General features: G+C 56.9%; 1 protein-coding gene across 1 annotated transcript; it reads right to left on the reverse strand.

Annotated features, from left to right (window-relative positions):
• Positions 1-370: 370 nt before the first annotated feature.
• On the reverse strand, positions 371-11,951 carry INHBB (inhibin subunit beta B). Its single transcript, XM_079131236.1, has 2 exons — positions 5,528-11,951; positions 371-3,094 (listed from the first exon to the last, which is right to left on the reverse strand). The coding sequence occupies exons 1-2, from the start codon at positions 5,973-5,975 to the stop codon at positions 2,319-2,321; spliced, it is 1,224 nt and encodes a 407-aa protein (XP_078987362.1). The 5' UTR covers positions 5,976-11,951; the 3' UTR covers positions 371-2,318.
• Between the last annotated feature and the right edge of the window lie 261 nt (positions 11,952-12,212).

Below are 12,212 nucleotides of genomic sequence, written 5' to 3' on the forward strand. Positions count from 1 at the left end.
CTTCTGGGTGACAACTGCCTAGATTAGTACCTGGAGGTGAGCAGAGAGGTCAGGGGGCTTCGCCTTCCAGATTCCACCCTTCCTTCCAGGGATGGGTCTCACCACTTGCAAATGGTAATAGATGCGGCCGTGGTGAAACATAATTAGTCTTGGGACTAGAAGGGTAAACAAATGCGTAATTCATGAATTTGCTAATTGTCCTTCATTTTGATCTTCTGCCATCTTTGCTAGCTTGAGTGACATACATCTCATGGCAAGGACTCAGAGAGTGCCGGGAGCGAGCCGCGGAGGCTGCTGGCATGGGAGCTGGACACCTGGTCTGACCCTCCTCCCAGCTGCCCACCGCCTCAGACATCACACAAGGCAGGAAGCCCGTGGCACTCAATCGTTTATTTTCTTAAACTGTACACAAACGTAAAATATTTTAACAGCCAGTCTATGGGGAAATTGTTTGGTTTTAAATTATTATGAAACAGAACCTAAGGGGAGCTTTATTAAATAAACATAAAGATGAGGATTTAAGGGTACACACCTGCATTCTACCAGTCATTTTTACTCTACCTTCTGGGTGTGTAAGGATAGAAACGACACATTGAACTGAATAAACAAAATCCGTTTATACCCTGAAACATTGGCAGGCCACTCAAGGGATTGTTCAGAACGTCCACCTATAGAAGATGGCCTCACCATTCTAATAAAAATTAAAACTGATCTGTTGGCCTCTTTGGTTCCAAAATTATGTATAATACATTTAACTGTATTCATTTTTTTTTTTGCTGCTATAAAAATAACTTCTTTTTTCAAATGGCAGTTTCTGACTAACCATGCAACTAAATCAGTGCAAACATTAAAAGCAATCATTCGCTTAAAAAAGAAGCAAAGGATTTCATTTCAAGTATAAAAAAATATAAAAAGAGTCATACGAGTCCAGTTTCATCTAGTGTGGGTCGACCCTTTAAATTGCATAGTTCGCGTGGCACTTGGACATCTAGAAGGAGAGCGACTTCAGCGCTCTTCCCAGGGCCACTTCTGGACACGCGCAGATCGGCAAGTGCTATATCATGTGCGTTCAGGCAGGTTGGCAAGTGCTATGCGGGGCAGGCAGGTGAGTGGGCAGGTGCCATGTCCATGGCTGCCCCGGTGGCCAGGGCCCACCCACACAGGCAACTTCTGCAAAGCAGTGAAAGCCTTCCCCATCTCTCCAAGGCCAGCGGAGCGGCTCCCTTCCCCCACCCTGTGCTGAGGGAGCCCCCCAACCAGCATTTCCAGAATGCCTCCACCCCCCCATTGCCTCCTCTGGGCTCACCCCCTTGCCTAGTGGTCATTCCCACCCTCCCCCAACCAGTCCCAGAGGAACGTCCCCAGGGAAGGGCACCGATTGCAACTTTTCTTCTTCTCATTTTGAACAATTCAGTTTTTCACGTAAAAGGTCATACCTGATAGGAAAGTCTTTTCAGTTCTACAACTGGCACAAAAGACCTGTCAACTGTTGGAGATCAGTTAAAGCATCAAATTAAGACCCCTCTCCTCTCCCACCCGCCCCACCCCACAAACACACACACACACATAAGTCATGTCAGGGACCCGAGTGACGAAGAGTCGAACGGTCACTGCCCCTGCTCCAGTCTCTGACAGCTGGTGTCCTTCCTGGGCCTCCTTCCCTCTACAAGGGTGTGGAAGGACAGTTCCCTGGTCTCGCAGCATGGAGAATGCCAGGTGGGGAGAAGTGGACACGTCTGCGCCAGGAGCTGCGGTGGCAGAGCAGGCCTGGCATGGCCCAGGGGGACACACGGCCTGCCTGCACACTCTCCACCCTGCTTTCCTTCTCCATGGCACTCTCTCTCTCTCTCTCTCTCTCTCTCTTTCTCTCTCTCTCTCCCTGTCTCTGTCTTTGTGCTTTTATGTGTGCTCAGAAGGCGCGATTCAGAGTGGCCCGGCCAGCTGGTGGGAATGGTGGCTGCTCACCCCATTCTCTTCGACTGACAGGCATTGGTAGCTAAGCTGCCATTTGTCACCGCATCCATTTGCTGGTATCCTGGAGGCTGCTGTGTGGGTGGCAGGATGCGTCTGGCTGTGCGTGTCTACGTGTGCATTTGAAAGTCTCTCATGTCAGCTGAGGGCTCTCCCTCTGGTTTTGACTGGTTGTTCTATGAAGTAGTAGGAAATTCTTTCAGGCTTCACCCTGGCACTCTCTCTGCAGCCCAACAGAACGACCGTGCTCAGCCCACCAGGCACCTCCTGTTCCCGCAGAGGCTGGAAGAAGCCCACTGGGGACTGTCGTCCACACCCCACTGCCACTGCGCCCCTGCCCTCCGCCATCAGGCGCAGCCACACTCCTCCACGATCATGTTGGGCACATCCCGCTTGACGATGTTGTACTCGTCATCAAAGTAGAGCATGGACATGGAGCTCAGCTTGGTGGGGATGCAGCAGGAGTTCACGGGGCCGGGGTTCAGGCCCCGCATGCGGTACTGGTTCACCACAGCGGTGTGGAAGGAGGAGGCGGAGCCGGGGACCCCGGCCAGGTAAGCCGGACAGCTGCCCTCACAGTAGTTCCCGTAGTAGCCAGTGGGCGCAATGATCCAGTCATTCCAGCCGATGAGCCGGAAGTCGATGAAGAACTGTTGCCTGCAACAGAGGTTGGTCCGGCCATCACATTCCAGGCCCCGCTTCCGGATGCGATGCCTGTTGTCGCCCAGCCGAGCCTGCACCACCACAAAGGGCCGGTGTGACTCCTCACCGGGGTCCACGAACACCGGCACCACGGCCAGCTCCTGGCAGCTGTCGCACTGCACATCCAGGTTAAGTCGACGCTCACCCCGCTCGAACAAGGCCTGGAGGGCCTCTGTGAGCGGGAAGGTATGCCAGCCACTGCGCTTGAGGTCCACCTTCTTCTCCACCACATTCCACCTGTCGCCATGGCCCTGCTCCTGGAAGTACACCTTGACCCGCACCTTCCGCCGACTACCCTTCTCCAGCACATAAGGCAGAAGTTTCAGGTAAAGCCACAGGCTGGCCTGCACCACAAACAGGTTCTGGTTGCCTTCGTTGGAAACGAAAAAGTACAAGCGAACCCGGGAGGAGGCGAGGCCATCTGCAGAGAAAGGGAAGAACAGGCCAAGTGAGTTCAAGGAGAACACGAGGCAACAGGGGAAATGGACTCTGCTGCCTCATGCTGGAATGCACACTTGCCACACAGCTGGAAAATGTTACTGACCAGAAATACCGATCCTAGGGCCCAGGCCTCTGCTTGTAACCTGGGAGAGGCAGAGAAAATCATTTCCCATTGAGAAACCTGGACCAGGTTGGAGCTGGAAGGTCCAGGTCTATAAAATCCGGCCTCACCTCTCCCAGGCCAGGACTCCCTGGAGACGGCCTGTCAGGCCTCAAAGCTCAATAGAGGAAATTGTCAGGAGGCCAAGATCTTAACAAGTTGTTATGGGTATCTGTGAAATCTGAAAAACAAAACCAGGATCGAAGGGAGGATTTGGGGGTGGGTTATTCTAAGTAGGGCTTTTTTTTTTTTTTTTTTTTTTTTCTGGTTAACTTAGGGCATTGCAAAATCGAGCTGAGCCACCTACCGCCTCTTTCCAGTGTTTACCTAAGCATGATCTGATCCAACCCCCAGTGGAACCTCCACAGCAAACAAGCAAGCTCTGCTCAGATTTCCGACAGGAACGTGTGCTCTGCAGGCTTGCAAAGTGCAGCCCTTGTTTCTGAGTAGTTCCAAGGGACAGGACATTCAGCCTTGAAACTTGGAAGTCCAATCCTTTGACAAGACCCTGGTTCCCTGTTCATGAACGTTCAAAATCTTCAAGGAAAGCAGAGGCTGATTTGTTAGTTTTCCCAACAATTGGGCTCAACAAGAAGAGTGGCTATGCCAGTCAGGAGATGACTCCCCTCTCATCCTATATTTTGGTGACCCTTCCCTCTGACAATCTACTTTTTCTCTTTCTTTCTTTCTTTCTTTTTCCCAGGAATCAGGCAACTCTATGGACACAGCTAGTTTTATCAAACCTCCCACCATGCCCCCCCAGACCCCCTCCTCAGGCCTCGCCTGGCTCCTCTAATAACACTGACATCTGACTTTGAAATGGGGGAAGCTGCAGCCTTAAAAGCTGCCTGTGACCTGAATCTGTTATTTATAAGTCAAAGAGCTGGATCCGTGAAACAGACCAGAAATATAACAGCCCCCGCTGTCATTTTGTGCCACCGGGACCAAAAGGCCTCCTCGACCTTCCAGAGTCACATTTCTACCCTGGGCCCCAAAGCACCTTTTAATCCAAGCCCTCTAATTGCATGTCGAGCTTCCCCTGACGGGCGGACAGCTAAAACGGCAATGCATTTCTTTCTCAGCACAAACCAGCCCTGATTGTCCCCGCTTTTCTCCACACTCGGCCATGCAAAACTTTTCATCCCCTTTCATCCCCGGGCAGCATCAGCACGGGCTGACTGCTGCCTGGGGGAGCGCTGGGGGGGCATCTGCAGCCAGGGGCACAAGCGACCCCCCTCCTCCCAGGCTCCCTGCTTGTCCTCCGTCCCTGCCTACACCGGTCCTTCCCCCTCTGAGACCTTCTCTGCAGTCCCCTCTACACAAATGGGGCCGAGCTCCAGGCACAAAAGCCAGCCTGGCTCATTCAAGTCCTGAAAAGGACAGCGGAGCCGAAAGCACTTGCAGCATTTCAGCGCAGGCACGTTTTCCTCCTTCTTTTAAACTTCCCAAAGATTTTTCTCTCCCTGATTTTTACATTTAGACAGAGGTAGAGATCTACAATCGGGGGCTGTGGGGAAAATTCCAGAAAGGAGTCCTACCCTTTGTTAACTAGAACTCTGCAGCTCGGACCAGAGGGCTGCCGCTGCTGCCAGGCAAGCCAAAGGCACGGGGCTGTTCCCGAGCCGCATCTTTCTGTGTAAATGATGGACCTGTTGAGAAGCCTGCCTTCCGCCTGATCCTGGTGCCCACACAATCGGAAGAGAGGTTGCCTAGCTCTCCCCAGCGAGGCTTCAGCAATCCTGGCAAGCCCACGCCGCCCAGCGATGGAAGCGGCCCCGGGGGCCTCTCACGCAGGCACACATACATACACACACACACACACACACACACACACACATATACACACTCCTCCGGCCCACGTATATCAACAAGCACACACATCTCCATCCACACTGCTAAGCCTACACTCCGATCGTGGGAAACAAAAACATTAAGCAATCACCAAGCAAGTGCCCACAGAGCCAGGGCCGCGCGCATCTGCCGGGAGGGGGACGCGCGCCCAGAGGCGCTGGGGCCCGATTCCCAAGAGCAAGGGTGAAGGACAGGGTGCTCGGCAGCGTGAGTGGGGAACCAGGAAGGGGTCTATGATCTGGGGAAAGAGAAGGGCTGAGCGCTGAGGGCCACGGCCAAGCTGCCGGGCGGTAAGTCCAGGTTGCCCCTGGGACGTGCCGGCTGTGGCTGCGGCCGCAGGAGCTGGCAGAGAGAGAGGGAGGGAGCGCCGGCCGCGACTGGCCGCCCGAAGGCCAAACCCACCTGTCTCCGCAAAGCTGATGATTTCGGAGACGCGCTCCTGGCCGTCGACGCCGGGGCTAGCATGGCCGTCGAGGTGTGGGATCTCCACGCGGCCGTCCTCGCGCACCTTGCCAGCGTGCAGCTTGCGCAGGGCCGTGACCATGGCGGCCTTAGGCACGGCGTGCGTGATGTTGGGTCGGCCCCGCAACTGCAGGCGGTTCAAGATGTGCCGCTTCACCGCCTCCAGGAAGTCACCGTCCACCCGGCCCAGCTCTTCAGGCCGCCGGAAGCCGCCGCACGACGTACAGGTGTCCTGCGAGGCGCCTGGAGGTCCGGGCGGCGGGGGCGGCGGCGGCGCAGCGGGCGACGGCGGGGGCGTGGGGGAGCCCCAGGCCTCGGGCCCCAGCCAGCCCGCCACCAGGAGCAGAAGGCAGGCGGCCCCCAACGCCCGACCGGGCAACCCGTCCATGGTGCGCCGCTGGCGACGAGGGCGCCCGCCGCGAGGCGAGCCGAGCGCAGGGCCGGGCTCCGGGCTCCGGGCTCCGGGCGCACCGCCCCGCCCCGCCCCCGCCCGAGCCCGCGCCCGCCCGGGCCTCCGCCCGCCCGCCTGCCGGGAGGGCCGCAGCCGGCTCGCAGGGGGAGGGGGCCGGCCGGGCCGCGGGGGTTCCCGCGCGGCGGAGAAGGGGCGCGGAGGGCCGCTGGGGCCGGAGGGGCGCGCCGGACGCGGGCGGGTCACTGCCGCACGGGCGTCTCGGGGAGCCTCAGCATCTGCAGCCTTCTGTCCATCCTCTTCGCGTCGGGGCCCCGCAGCCCCTGCTTGGGTGAAGCGAAAGCAGCAGCAGCGGCGACTCAGTCGCGGGGATGGGAAGGTGGCGAAGGAGCCGGTCGACGCAACTTGGTTGAGACCGAGAAGAAGGTGCCCGAGCCCCCGGAGCGGAGCCGGGCGCGGCTTGGCGCGGCGCTGCGGCGGGCGCTGCGGCGGGGCCCCACGCTCGCACCTGAGCGCCTCGCCCTCGCTGCCTGGCGCGGAGAAAGAGCCGCCGCCGCCGGCGACGGGCAGGTCGTCCCCGCCGCGGGCCGGCGGGCGGCGGCGCGGAGCGAGCGCGGTGTTGGGGAGCGCCGGCCGCGCGGGCCAGCTCACAGGCGGCGCTGAGCCCTCGGCCGCGGGCCCTGCAGTCCTCTCGGCGCGTCACACGACAAAGTTGTCTCCAGGCTCCCGGGGCGCCGCATCCACGGGCGGGCAGCGGGAGGGCCAGCCGCTGCGAGCTTCTCCGGGGCCTCTGCTCTGCCGGCCTCCTCGCCGCCTCCCTCTGCCTGCCTGCGCGGGCCGGCCGGGCGCGGGGCGCCGGCCGAGAAAGGCGAGGCGGAGGCCGGGCCCTTCTGGTCCCTGTCTCTTCTGCCTGCCGCGGCGGTGGAGAGGTCTGCTCGAGCACCTAAAAGTCTCCCGGCGTCCCCGAGAGCGGATGCCCTAGCTCGCGCTCACACTGGCACACGCTGCAGGGCCGGGAGAGAGCGGGCGGGTGGCAGCGGCGTCCCCGCGCTCAGCCGCGGCAAGGAGTGTAGAGCACACCGAGGAGGAGTTCTTCGCTTTGCCCTGTCTTCTTTTACACTCCCCGTTTTTTTCTCCCGAGGGGTAAAAAAGCTGCACACTCTCCGTATGTGCGCGCGCGTTGAGATAGACGTTGGCAGAAAAGGGGGGGAGTGTCGTCCTGGCCGTGCGGGAGGAGACGGTCCGCGCCTCCCCACTCGGGCTTCCCGGGGGCGGAGGGGGAGGCGGAATCTGTTCAGGTCGGTGTTGCCCGCTCCCCCGCCCACCTCCGCTTCCCTCCGCTTTTTCCCTTTCTGCCTTATGGAGAGGTGAGTCTGCTCTCTGTTCCCCCGCACCCCCCCCCCCGCAATGCCGAGCCACTTTTGCGGCCTGGAAACTTTCCCCCCACGTGGGTGCCTGGGACCCTTGCCCAGCTGGGCGACCGAGGCACCGATGGGCTCCAGGCGCTCGCCACTCCCCAGCCCCCGCCCCTTACCCGCGGACGCCCAGGACCTGCCCCTGTCCCAGTTGCCGTCCTCCCGGACCAGGACTGACGACTCTCGCCGCGCGCCCGCCCCCGGTGGTCCGGGGGTGCTCCTTCTCGTGCCGACCCGGTGAGGCGGGGCAACAATGCTCCTGAGCTCTGCGGGTGGATGCCACTCCCGGACTGCAGTGCCCTCATTGTGCGAGGACCCAGCCTCCAGGCCCAGAGGCTCAGAGGCCTCTGGGCTTGCCGGACTGGTGGGGTCTGCAGCAACCCCATCCCCGCCTTGGCAAACCGTGGCTTCAGTCAAAGCCGGGTTTCAGTCGGGACAGCCACTGCCAGCTTCATAGCAGTGCTCTTGGATAGAGTCCTCACCTTCTCCAGGCTCTGTCTCCTCGTCTGTAAAGGAGGTTCGGAGACACCTTGTTATCACTGGCTGATTGGGAGGCCCAAATGAGGTGACTGAGCCAAGCTCCTCACAGAACTGAGGGTTCCAAGGAGCTGTTCTTTGGCTGCCAAAGAAACACCATCAATGGAAATCTGATTCCAGATCCTGTCCAGAACCCCGAGTGCCATTCGTTCCTTTTGTCCCTTCTCATGCCCCCACCTGCGTCTGGGGCAGAACAACAGTGCCCACAGGGCACAGAGTTTGAGGTCAGGAACACAATTTTGCCTCTCCCTTCCCTAGCAGGGACCCCTGTCCACCCTGGCCTCACCTGGCAGCAGACAGAACTGTGAGGAAGAAGTAGGATGGGAGGTCCTTGTGGCTTTCCTCCAACATTGAGGAACCAGGATGTCCTGGGCAGAGCGAGGCCTCCCACTAGGGTCCCCCCCCCCAGCCCCCCATCGTGAATCTTTGGGCTAGCAGCGCACTGTGGAGCTTGGCCAGGACCGCAGGCCAGCCGAGGCCCCGAAAGTCTGGAAGCGGAGCGCCCCCTCCCTCCCAATCAGAGGAACCTACCCGAGAAGTCCAAGGGCCAAAACTAGGGCGGATCTGAATTTGCCAACCTGAAGTCAGAAGCAGGTACCCAGCAAGAGCTCTGAGATGGCAGCCTTCCTGCCTGCTTAGAAACTTCTCAAGAATCCAGTTTTCTGCTGCTCCCATCCAGACTCCATCCTTTGCCCTGTCTGGAGCTTGTGATCCATGGGCAGGAAGGAGGCACTCTGCCTCCCAGGTAACCTGGCCAGCACATCCTGCAAGATGACCCTGAACCAGGCAGTGCCCATCTTGGTGGTTTTGCTTTCATCTTCTTGTGGTCACCTACACTGTGACCTCAGGCATTCTCCATCACCAGAGCCTCTGACCACTTAGTAAACTCTTTCTCAGTCTTTAAGATCCAGTCCAGTCTCTCTTCCTTGACAAAGTTCTCTTGTGCCCTGGATGATTACTTGCCTGATTAGACCTCTGTGTCAGTGCCTGGCTACTATCCCCTTACCTGTCTATCTCCAGCACAGGAACCAGGATTCATGGGCCTTGGCTAGTGTCAGACCTGACGTGATCAGGGAACTTACTGAAAGAATGATTGACTGAATGAATGAGGGAAGTCATTAAGCCAGTGAAGGATTTAACACCACCAATCCCATCCCCCAGCACAAGCCCTGGAACTAGCATTCTTGGTCTGCCCAGCTTCAACCCTTCTTATTGCCAGCCTCACCTGGGCTGGACAGGAAAGAAGGGTGGGCAAGGGCTCCCCACCTTCAGGAAGGTGCAGCATCCTGCCTGTTGACCTGGCACCTGAGAAAGGCAAAAGCTACTGTGTCCTTGCCCGTGGGAGGGGGGAAGAGAAGGGGGGCGTCCACACTTTGCTCCCCTGGTGGAGGAGCTGTCAGCCCTGCTGCCAGTCATCTGCTGGGAGGGAACTGGGTCAAGCGGTAGTCAGAAACCATCTGCTCGTGAAGCTGGGATTATCCCGCCCTCTGCTGATCCCCCAGCCCACAGGAGCCAAGGGTGTAAATTGAGTCCTTCCAGATCACCTTGTACTTTTTTGGAGGTGGGGTACTCTTCATCCCCTCCTGAGGGGAAAGGACCTATTCCTGTTGATTTGAAGCCTCATTTAGTATTGGGCTCAATTCGTGTGCTGGTGACCTCAGCCTTCAATCTCCACCAGGTATGGGACTGCGCCTGTCAGTTTTGAATACAATAATGCACAGCGATGCTATAGCCAACGCCCAGCACACAGGCTGCAGGACCAGGCCGCCCCCACACAAGATGCTGGCTCCCTGCCGCCATCAAAGACCTCGGGCCCAATGGAGAAGGCAGGAAGGAAGTATGTGATACCGTAGTCAGGCATACAGAAAATAGAAGCGGTATCTTCCACAGAGCACTTTGTTCTCACACCAGTTTCTGTTTGTTTGCATAACCCATTGCTAAGTGTCAATTTGTGGCTGGTGAAAATTTCCAAAGTGACAAGACAAACCATAAAAGCAAGACTGAGGTCTCATTTGCAAAATGAATTAAGAACCCAGGTGCAGTTCTTGGCCACACAGCTCCTGCAGGGTATCGGGGAAGAGAAGGCCTTGGCTGGAGAGATATTTTGGAAGGGTTGGGCTCAAGAACCTGGCGTTCACTTTTCTACCACTGATGGAGGAGCCACTGTTGCCAGATGTCACCATCCTACATCACGCCGCTCTAGAACAACTCTGTATCTACATGGCAGGAGCTGTATGCCCGGCTCATTGTGGTGTCCTGCCTAGGGCACAGGAGATAGACAAGGCAAGCCTGGAGCCAAGTGCAAAGAAGGATCCAGCAGAGGCAGCCCTGAAGGGACAGGGGCCAAGCTTGCTCTTTGAAAAGCTCAGCCACCAACATGGAGCCCTGCAGAACCTCTCAAGCTACCTCATGCTTTTGAGATCACAGAGCCAAGTTCTTGATGAACAAGTGGGCATGGGAGGGTTATTTTGATGAAACATCTCCATGTGTCTCACCAGGGCAGCTGGACAGTGTCCACTGGCCACAGAGGGCCCCTGTGACTGTCTTCATCTTAGATCTGGTTGCTCATGAGCTCCAGCACCATTGTGCTGAGCTGCCAGTGCCCAGTGTTTGATTTAGTGCTTTGATTAATCACATGGGACACACGGAAAACTGAAGGGCCACTTGGTGGCTTGGCCAACTCCCTGAAGGTCAGCCGTAGGCCTGGGAATCCATCGGAGACCCACAGCAGGCCAGCTGTGTGCTCCTGTCCCTCCCCAGGCATAAGCATCTGGCCACACCGGCCCATCACTCCTTCTACACCCCCGTTCTGTTGCCTCAACAGGCTTTAACACAGAGGCATGTTGTGGGGCTTTTCATCCCCAGCGTTACTTTTGAACTGAATTCCTCAGCTCCTAACGCCCTGGAGTCAGTTGATTGTTATCAAGAACCACACGAATCACTGTGTTCTGGCCCCATTCTCAGTGAGACCATGGAACCCAAAGAAGCAAACTTGAGAGGACCTCTTCCACTTCACCGTCGGCCTGTGGGTGGGGTTCCTGGAGGCTGTTTGAGAGTAGGATTTAACATGTTTTGAACACTCAGGAAATATTTGACAGCAGGCCCCTGGGGATGGCTGTCCAAGTCGTATATCTTCTAGAAAAAAAAATGGAGGTGCTAAATACAGTAGTTGGTTAGTGGGCCACTTCAAATTACTAATCACAAACCATTCCTAGTTCCTTCCCTTTCATTCAGTGAGCGTGATGAGCTGCTTAGTCGCTGGATATGATATGGCAGAAGCAGGAGGCGTCGTCTCTGATAACCCTTCTCAGAATGCTGGCAAGAACGAAACATGGACTGTGTGGTCCAGGGAGCGGTGGAGATGCAGCAGAGGACACCTAAACCTGCCAGGAGGAGTCTTGTGGAGGCAGAATCTGAGCAGGAAGCCATCATGGATGGGGTCTGCATGAAGAACCACCGGGCATCCAGGGTGAGTCCAGGTAACCAGGCCACGGGAGGGGCAGGGGACCTTGTCAGCCCAGAAAGAGGAGTGAGGCCAAGAGGGCATGTGCTTCCCCACAGGAGCATTCTGGGAGGGCATCGCACCACTGTAGTGACCGAGACACCAGAGTCTGGGAGGAGATACGGGCTAGAAGAAAGGTGGTAGCAGTGGGGACCAAAAGAGGATGTAGAGGGATTGGACTCCTTGCCCCAGGATCCCAGGACTGGGCAGCTCTGAGATGCCAGAGGCCTGAGCAAGACGAGCTGAAGACCGTTTCCATGCTGGGGATTCATGTTCCTATAGGCAGCACCCATGTGCCCACGTGTGGCCAAGAGCCCCATGAGCTGGTTATTTTGCAACTAACAAGGGAAAGACAGAGTATTTCTAAGATGTTTTTTGCTTAGGGTCTCCAAACCCAACTGTGTCCACTTTGGACCCTTGGTTCCAACTACCAAATTCCCCTTAAATGGCATTCTTGAACTTCAAAGCTGACCTTTGAGATCTCTCCTTGGAGGATAAGACATTAACTGTCCCATGAGGCACAAAAAAAGAAGGGGAAGGGGAAATTGAGAAAGAAGGAGGAGAAATGCACAATTGACCCCAAATAGCATTTTTGTGGAGTACCAGGAATTAAACCCAGAGGTGCTCAACCATGAGCCTATTATATTGTATTTAAAGACAGGGTCTTGCTAGGTACTTAGGGCCTATGCTAAGTTGCTGAGGCTGTTTTTTTGTTTGTTTGTTTTGTTTTTGTTTTGTTTTTTCAGTGCTGGGGATTTTGAT

Source organism: Sciurus vulgaris (assembly GCF_902686455.1).
Source record: "Sciurus vulgaris genome assembly, chromosome: 3".
In the NCBI taxonomy this organism is placed as follows: domain Eukaryota; kingdom Metazoa; phylum Chordata; class Mammalia; order Rodentia; family Sciuridae; genus Sciurus; species Sciurus vulgaris.

Coding starts and splice junctions, on each gene's coding strand:
- INHBB (XM_079131236.1), bottom strand. CDS start 5,975: ATGGACGGGTTGCCCGGTCGGGCGTTGGGGGCCGCCTGCCTTCTGCTC. Junction 3,095..5,527: donor CATCAGCTTTGCGGAGACAG/GTGGGTTTGGCC, acceptor CTTTCTCTGCAG/ATGGCCTCGCCTCCTCCCGG.